Source organism: Panthera uncia, chromosome F2 (assembly GCF_023721935.1).
Source record: "Panthera uncia isolate 11264 chromosome F2, Puncia_PCG_1.0, whole genome shotgun sequence".
Taxonomy (NCBI): domain Eukaryota; kingdom Metazoa; phylum Chordata; class Mammalia; order Carnivora; family Felidae; genus Panthera; species Panthera uncia.
Genome location: NC_064812.1, coordinates 34,916,581 through 34,926,213, shown reverse-complemented (window position 1 = coordinate 34,926,213; position 9,633 = coordinate 34,916,581). Strand labels below are relative to the sequence as shown.

The 9,633-nt window shown below is 36.0% G+C and overlaps 1 protein-coding gene across 7 annotated transcripts in view; it reads right to left on the bottom strand.

Annotated features, from left to right (window-relative positions):
• Positions 1-9,633, bottom strand: part of UBR5 (ubiquitin protein ligase E3 component n-recognin 5) — a 137,418-nt gene that overhangs the window by 74,773 nt on the left and 53,012 nt on the right. For 5 of the 7 annotated variants that reach the window (XM_049633532.1, XM_049633534.1, XM_049633533.1 and 2 more), the window contains exons 6-9: positions 8,202-8,391; positions 7,853-8,012; positions 6,863-7,012; positions 4,870-5,081 (exon numbers count right to left, since the gene is read on the bottom strand). In XM_049633532.1, the coding sequence (XP_049489489.1) occupies positions 4,870-5,081; positions 6,863-7,012; positions 7,853-8,012; positions 8,202-8,391 (712 nt within the window). The remainder of the gene's footprint in view (positions 1-4,869; positions 5,082-6,862; positions 7,013-7,852; positions 8,013-8,201; positions 8,392-9,633) is intronic. The other 2 variants (XM_049633535.1, XM_049633538.1) reach the window with 1 other exon arrangement.

Genomic DNA, 9,633 nt, shown 5'->3' with positions numbered 1-9,633 from the left:
TATATATATATATACACACACATATATATATGTATATATATATATATACACACACATATATATATGTATATATATATATATACACACACACATATATATGTATATATATATATATACACACACATATATATATATGTATATATATATATATATAGCTGCATTTTACATGTAGACATTCAGCACATAGAACTAAATTTCTAGTCTGAGAAAAGTAAATTTCAGAACTGAGAAGTGAAATGAAGCTATGTGAGATAATCAGCTAATGGGAAGATTGCATCCTCTTACCAAAGTAACTGAATTATCACAGCTACTTCCAGAAATATAAAGTACAAAAAGCAAACAGGAGGAAGGACAGGAATGAGGGACAGTGGTATGCTGGGGAGGGAGGGAGGAATGATGGATGAAGAGGCAGGGCAGCATAATAAAAAAGTTGACATTCTGGGGTAAAACTATACAGAAACCAGTATAGATTTGGCTGGTTCAACTGTGAACATGAGGAACTTGGACTTAGAGGCCCTCCCTCCATCTCTCCCTTAGGTAGATACAGACAACTCATTAATTTTTTATTATGCTACATTATTATAGCAATAAAATGTTTTCATTTCTTGCATTTTTAGCCAAGGCAGACAATGGACATGGTCGTATCTCTTTCAGCTTGTGCTCAACTCTGTACCAGCAGAGAATCCAGCGCTCAAAATCCTTACTGCCACATGGACCCACTTGGAATACCCAAACGCTGCCGCTGGGGTCTCACCCGTCCATGACTTACAGAAACTGTCTGTTCTCTTTGTAGAACAAAGACCCTTTGTTCTCCTTGTTCTTTACACTTTATATATAATGGGTTATCTAATTCTCGTGACAATCTCACAAGGCAAAACCCATTATTATCCTCATCTTATACATGAGAAACAAAGGCCCAGAGAGGTTAAAGGTCTTAACCAAGGCCACACAGCTAGTAAGTGGCAGGGCCAAGGATATGAACTCCAGCAATCTGACTCCAGAGTCCACACTCAGCAATCACTCTGGCCTCCTAGGATTCCCCAAAGCCGCCTGTACCGAATTCTATAATGGTACTTACTCCAAAGCATTAACATCATTGTTCTGCCTTCTACAAAACTATTACCCTAACACCTAAGCAAAAGGCCTAACACAAAGATTGCAGTGGGGCACCTGGGTGGCTCAGATAAACATCTGACTCTTGGTTTCAGCTCAGGTCACGATTTCACGGTTTGAGGAGTTCAAGCCCCGCGTTGGGCTCTGTGCTGGCAGCACAGAGTCTGCTTGGGATTCTCTCTCTTGCCCTCTCTGTCCCTCCGCCACTCACCCTCCTTCTCAAAATAGATAAATAAGCTTCAAAAAAAAAAAGGAAGTATGCATTTAATCAAGGCTACTAAATTAATAACGACTGACCTTCACCTGTCTTCATGAAGACATCCTTATAATAATTTCTAATTTTTATATTTTTAAGGTATTGAAAAATTAATAAAGGAAAAATTTTTATGCCTACTTAACAATTTTTAAAACTTTTCCTTTTTACCTTTCAACCCCCTGCCTCTAGTACTCACCAATCTGTTCTCTGTATGTATGAGCTTGGTGTTTTGTTTTGTTTTTGTGATTCCACATTCTTATATAAGAGTGGTCATATAGCATTTGTCTTTCTCTGACTTATTTCACCCGCCATAATGCCACTGAGGTACAATCCATGTTGTCACAAATGGCAAGATTTCCCTTTTTTTATAGTGGAACAAAATTCAATTGTATATATGAGTATATGTATGTATTATATCTTCTTTATCATCCACTGATGAATACTTAAGATATTTCCATATCTTGGCTATTGTACATGCTTCAGTGAACACGAGAGTGCATGTATCTTTTTGGGTTAGTGTTTTCATTTTCTTTGGATAAACACCCAGAAGCAGAATTGCTGGATCATATGTTAATTGTTTTTAATTTTTTGAGGAACTTCCATACTATTTTTCAAAGTGGCTGTACCAATTTACATTCCCACCAACAGTGCACAAGAGTTCCCAAGTATGCTCTTATACTAGCTTTGACATTTAACTCAAGGAATAACTCATAGAAATATTTAAAGTTTAAGGTTACCTGAAATATTTTCAGTTCAATATTAACTATAAAAGGCTTAAAGAGAACACTCATTCTACTATGAAAGAAACTTTATTAGCCTACAAAATGGTGAAACTTTGAAGAAATTGCTGTTTCTCTAAATAGGGAGTAGGGAAAAGTCAGTACTAATCCAGAAGATAATTAACCAATGGAATTTCTCATGTACCCCAACACAATGAAGAGTGAAGATACTATGGTTACTACGCAAACTTCCAATTTAAAAATACTGGATTAAGTCATTTCTGAAGTTAAGCTGGCAGGCATTCTTTAACCCTCCTCACCCAAAAAAGAAAGAAAGAGACATTACTTCTAAGTAGTGAATGCTGACAACACCCTTTATCTCCCTGCACCCTCCACCTGACACTTGATCACACATCAAGCTCCCCTCCACCAAAACCCTTGTACTTCCCAGGGATCACTACCGCCAATTTGGGGGGGGGGGGGGGCCAATATGGTCAACTACTGGTATTTGTTGATAACTATGATAATGCTTAAGAGTTTGATTAGGCTTAAGCTATTTTTTCCCTAAACTGCATTTTTTTATATCTAAATTTCAATCATAAGCTAATAAAAAGTAGATCTTTTCCAGTGCAAATATTTTAAATTAGGGGTTTAATAGGAAAAAAAGGTACAGGAAGGATATATTTTGCTTCACACACTCCTATTCCTCCTTGATGTCTAAACATCAAGGAAATAACACATTAAGTGTTATTAAGTCTGCACAGTCTCAAGATATCACGATGTACTTATTAACTGTTTCTGAAAACAAGCTGTACTAAAAACATGCCTATTAGTAAAGAGCAACAAAGACTGTCTAAGCCTAACAGAGCATACGCTGGCCAGGGAAAAAGCTTGCTAGATTTGTACTGTTTAAAACACTTATTCATCAAAAATAGTACATGATAAAGAAGCCCAGACTAATATATATGCGATGGTACTATTAAAACAAGATTCACGAATCCTCTATTACTTCCTGCCAACATGGAAGTAGACACAGGCTAATATGATCCAGGCAAGAGAAATAGGAAACACAGAACAATGTACGGAAGAGAGGGGGGAAAAAAGCCCTAGGTTTAAATCACCTTCTACCACATGGAGTAAAAGCAGAACTTAGGACATGTCTAGTTTTATGGAAAGAAGTAAGAGAATGCCAATACAGGGAAAGTTTGTCAGCTGCCAAAGAAAACAGAATAACCTTTGCTTACAAAGAGACTGATTAAAATTCATGTTGCTTCTTGTATTCGAGCTTTCCACATGAGCTGAATACAGAAGAAAATAAATGAACTCCATCAAGATTCGCAATAACTATGAAAAATAAATTTAAAAGTTAAACAGTATTTTCCTTTAATATCCCAAATGCAAATTCAACTTCAAAAAAAGAAAAAAAAAATCTCTATCAGAATCTCCTTATCTGTTAGAGATTAACCTCAAAATTTTTATGTTCTTTTCCTCCTACTTAAGAAAATTTCCTGCCCACTGGCTCTGGAAATAAGAAGAAAAAGGCACATCAAAAGAGAGATGAAAAACATGGCTTCCTGTAGGAGCCATTACCAAGCACTCAGGACAAGGAAACCTACACAGCATCAACAGGATCAGACACTATGTTTCCTCTGCAGCAGTGATGGATTTTTAAAGATTCACATCAACTTAACAAATCCTGGATGCCTTCTAGAAGCCAGTCACTGTACTTTTCAGGATGCAGAGCCGATCTCCCAGTCCATTCCTGTTCAGCCTACTTTGTCTCCCACAGCATTTAGAGCAAAGGGTCTGTCAGAATTCAGTGCCATGAAATGGGGCAACTAATTAGTCAAAAGAAACACAGATCCCTATCTTGCCCTGACTTGTGGGCTTCTATCAATGACCACAAATTTGCTCTGCAGTAGCAGGGGTCCACTTGACATTATAAAACAAATTTCTACCAAGGGTTATCAGTTACTGGCAAAATTATCACCAAAAAAGAAGTTCTGAAACAGAACGCTGATGTGTTATTTGGAACTACCATTCCGATTTCTCCAATTTACTTCATCAAGTAGAAAAACAACAACAAATAATAGCACCACTGAATCTACATCTAAGATGACTCCTGTAGTACCAAATAAAGATGTTCTATGTATACTTTAAAACAAAACAAAAATATCACTTATGTCTCTCTGTGTGTGTGTGTGTGTGTGTGTTTCAAATAATGGTAGTACAAGGGCTCCTCCTCGGTTCAGCTGGTTAAGCGTCTGACTTCGGCTTAGGTCATGATCTCTCGATTGGTGAGTTTGAGCCCCTCATCAGGCTCTCTGCTGTCAGCACAGAGCTCACCTCAGATCCTCTGAACCCCTCACCCTCTGCCCTTCCCCAACTCATGCTCACTCGCGCGTGCTCTCTCAAAAATAAACAAGTATTTAAAATAAAATAATGGTAGTACAGGGGCGCCTGGGTGGCTTGGTCAGTTGAGCATCTGACTTCGGCTCAAGTCATGATCTCACGGTTCCTGAGTTTGAGCCCGGCATTGGGCTCTGTGCTGACAGCTCAGAGCCTGGAGCCTGCTTCAGATTCCGTGTCTCCCTCTCTCTGCCCTTCCCCTGCTCACACTGTCTCTCTCTCTCAAAAATAAACATTAAAAAATTTTTTTGTTTTTTTAAATAATGGTAGTACAAAACTCTGAAATAAAATAGAAACCTTGGTGGGGGAGGGAGGCAGTTGGGTTTGCCAGGAATCCATTTAAATGGAAAGGGTGGGAATCTTTCCAAATACCTTATCAGGCCACCACTGCAAATCTTCTCCTAGAGATACTGGACTTTGAACGGGTGTATTCTTCTTATCCAAGTTTGGCTCTCCTTCCTTGCTGGTAGAGCCCCTTTCATTATCAAATGAGGCTCCATCAAGCCACCTTCGTTCACGTAAACGTAAAACGGATTCACGTTCACGCAACAGCTCAGAGTCTCTCTCTAAGGGAAGAAGGAGAACTGGTATGCAATTGGGTCACACCAGTGGGATAAAAGTAAGCCACTCTCTAGTAAAGACCCTTCAGGATGCAACTAACAGCAGTTTATCTACTCACAAAAATTTAATGTAAATGTATATCTAGTAAGCCTGACATGCAACATTCAAAACATTAACTCTTTCAAGTGAATCTATGAAAATTATAAACTAGCATTTTTGAGAACTATGTAGAGGCAGACTTTTTTGAATTCCAACTACTAATTTTAGAACAGAATTACTTTATTTTAAAATGGATTTTTAATGGAATTGAAAATTTTTGGCTTTCATTAAAAATGGTTACCATAACTTTATCTACTAGATAATGTGCATAAATAAGAATTTCAATATATCAGATACATATGTAAATCAAGAGTATTTAGTAGAATGCCTTACAAAAACAAAACCTTATACAAACAAGGAAAAAACCTGAAAAGGATAAAATATAAATCCATTAACATTAACTATAAAAATGTTAATAATTCAAGCCCTTGTTCAGAGTAATCTTATAGACTGGATGTTCATGGTCAGTTTCATTTAAAAATTTTTGAGAAACAGACAAGCTTCTTTTTTTAACTATCTTTATAGAAAGATAAAAAGATTTCCTTACAAAAATGCTTCCCCTGCAATTGGCCTTCAAACTCTCTACAGTTTGTTGGGGGGGGGGGTGGTTTTGTTTGCTCATTATTTTTTTAAGTAAGTAATCAAAATATACTTCCCAAGACTTGGATAAGAAGGATTAGAAACAACATTAACTTGAACCATATGAAACTGCCATCCATGCAGGTCAAAATGGAAGCAGCAGCAATTTCATATGGTTCAAGTGAAAAGCAATGCCTACACAGAATGACCAAAAAAAGGGGAGAAATTTAGAAGGAGTTATTTGTGCTTAATATTAAATATCTGAAAATGAAATGTTTGATAAAGACAGTAAAGTATGGATTTATTTAAATTTTTTAAAGCTATTACGTAACAGGTTCAGTATATTGTAAGATCATCATAGGTTTATTATTTTTAAACTCTGCTTTTAAGTACTCGATATTTGTAGCAAGGTCTTAATAAAACATAGCAATTTTTCCAGTTTACTAATGATCAGTAGATAATATAACTGATTCTTGTCTGTTATTTGAATCAAGCAGTTTTACATTCTGGAAACTGAAAAAATTGACTTAATAAAGTTAAAATACAAGTTAAATCTATACCAACATATACAGAGAAAAGTCTTACATTCACAGGATTTCAAAATCTTCTAACCTCTACTATGTACTATACCTTTCAAGAATTTCAAACTTTTGAAAGTAACATTTGATAAGCTATACATTTCCACATATTAATTATTAGCCAATCCCATTTCTATTAAATTTTTTCATACTTCTCACTTCCATCTAGCCAGGATTTAAAATGAACAGAATAATCACTTTATTTTAATCAAATAAACTAAAGAGACTTGTTTTCTGAATGCTGCATGTCACTGTAAAGTAGAATTCTGCTTTTAGTTCAGAATCCATTTTCCTAATTAAAAATACAGTTAGGTAAGTCAAATCCCTTGACAGGTATTCCACAATGTAGATAAGATCATCTCTAAAGTGAAGTACTATTTGTGGCTCTTCCAAATCAAAAATAACTAGTTTAATACCAAAGCATTCAAAAAGAGTAATAAGTATTAACGCATAATTACTACAATATTAAAAGTTAAAACATAGTGAACTCTATCACTATCTCTCCATATAGCCAGCCAATGATCACAAAGAAATAAATGCAAAATTACCTCGAGATGAGCCTAGCCTGGAAAGCGATGAACGACGAAAAGAAGGATAACCAAAATAGCTAATGTCTTCAGAAAACATGGCATCTGCATCAATAATAACACTTGGGTGGGCAGAATGAATGTCAGCATCAAGAAGAGACATAAGATCCTCTATAAACAGAAAGAAACATAAATAAAGCAGATACAGAAAATATCTGTAGACCACTGAAAGGTCTCTGAAAATTAAATCAGATTAGAATGAGATGCAGACTACTGACATACCCTGAGGAAAAAGTCCTAACTACCTAGGAAATAATGTTACTAATAAAGATTTTAGGGAACATCAAATGCATGACTGTCACTTGGGCTACCTAAATAATCACAAGAAAAAAAAAAAGATCTCTATTAAGATATTTGTAACATTAGGGGCGCCTGGGTGGCTTGGTCGGTTAAGCGTCCGACTTCAGCTCAGGTCATGATCTCACGGTCCGTGAGTTCGAGCCCCGCGTCGGGCTCTGTGCTGACAGCTCAGAGCCTGGAGCCTATTTCAGATTCTGTGTCTCCCTCTCTCTCTGCCCCTCCCCTGTTCATGCTCTGTCTCTCTCTGTCTCAAAAATAAATAAACGTTAAAAAAAAAATTAAAAAAAAAAAAAAAGATATTTAAGATATTTGTAACATTATAGATATAATGTAGCCAAAATCTAAATGCAATCATTACATATTTGGTAATAAGGGCATCAGAAAACAACTTTCCAGAGTCATCTGTCAGACAGTGATAAAGCCATGCATATACATCTATGTCTTTACTGGGATAGAACACAAGTCCACTGAGCAAAAACATTTCCCCATTTTCCCTAAAAAGTATTTTACAAATTAAACACTACAGTGAGAAATACCTACCACCTTGGAAAGAACCGTCAGAAAACCCATTGTACTTTATAATTCCATTACCCACTCAAAAAAAAGTTTCTCCCTCTAAAGCTAAGAAAACCATGATGGTGATCCACCAACCTCCAGGCAAATAAGATTCACTGGCTGTATCATCCCCATCATCTCCATCTTCATCATCCCGGCTAAGTAAATTATTTACAGCAAGGTTTACATCAAGATTTGTTCGCTGAAGTTCCCGAATAATGACACTTCTGGATTTGCCTTGTAAAACGACCTGGGCCTGAAGTAAAAAATAAAGAAGAGTGCTATGCTAATTTTCTTGTGACTATACTTTTATCAAAATCAGCTTTCTAGAAGCAGTATTTCACAATTCATGCTGCAAGTCATGACTAAAGCCCAGTATATTCAGTTAAGTACTTAACTGAATATTGTTCTGCTGCCTGTGTGAAGTGTTCCACAAAGTCCATACCTGTGAAATCAGCTCCTCTGGAATGACAGAAGCAGGAATAACTGGCTGGGGCTGACTGCCCAAAAGCCCAGACCCTCGATCGCGCCCAGTCCGAATAACTCGGGTCTGTCGGCGGGAATCTCGAGCTCCAGCTGAGGACCTTCCAGAAGACCCTCCTCCACTTCCACCTACTCCAGAACTCCATCGACTTCTAAAAAAAGGAGAGAATTTAAGACAATATTTTTAACAGTCATTCTGAATAGATCACTTTGGGTCTCACGTTCATTCCCCTAAGTGAAGACAAAGCTATTTGTCTAACTGACGTAACAGTTTATTGTATTTTAATAGAACAACAGAACTGAGCCTCAAACTAAAACTGTTTGTGTTTTAATGCTTAACTTACATGTAAAATCACTCTTCAGAAAGATAAGTATCACATTTATGCATCTTTTGATGTAATGTTTTAAAGCTCCACATACCAAATATTTCTAGTCACAATTCTAAAATGTGTTATAGGACACACCTTGCCTCTACCTGGAAGACTCATCAGACAATAACTACCAACAACATGTTACACAAAAAGTGTAATTCAGAGTTTAGGGTTCAGACTGCTTTGTATGGAATAAAACATTTATTTGGCAAAGGTATTAGTCCATTGATATTTAGCACTATTAACCACCTTAACCAAGGAAAAGTTATTATTTAAAAGTCATTAATTTTTTCTTGAGTATGAGAAAACTTAGAAAAGGCATGACATTTCCATCTTTACTTATTGCCCCGAACATGAGCATTAAGCATTTTCAAATCAACAAAGCTAGATAACCATAAACAACTGCTTTTCTGTATTCAAAGAAAATGTTCTCACAAATCACATTAGCCTTAGAAATTATGACAGTGCCAGTCTATTTATTTAAAAAAAAAATTTTTAGTATAGTTGATGCCTCTTTAAAATGAATCTAATATTTAGAGATCATTCAATCTAGATAAAGGTAATTTATTCTCAACTATTGTGCATGGTACTCATCTAAGGCTGAAACCTTCAACTTGCCCACGCAGATTTAGTTTAAATATGATTTTCCAAGTCTTTTGTTCCCTTACAAATGTCTGACTATATTAACCATAACAATTCTAATATACAACAAACTACTGGATCTCTCTTCTTACTTAACTGGAAAGCACAACCTATGTCTAAACAAATAAAAAAAAAACTTTTAAAAAGTTTCCTCAGTAAAATGGAAAAAGAACAAATCTCCAGAAAACCTGGTGTCATCCTTTTTGATGGTTTTCTACACTTGTTGATGCACTGTATCAATTGTTTATGTGGTATTTGTATCTACAGCCTGAGAACTGCCCAAGATAATTTTAGAGAAAAACATTATTGTGCATTCTCGGGACTATACTATGAACCATCATTTAATCTCAGTTATGCAATAGATGTCATAAATATAACAGT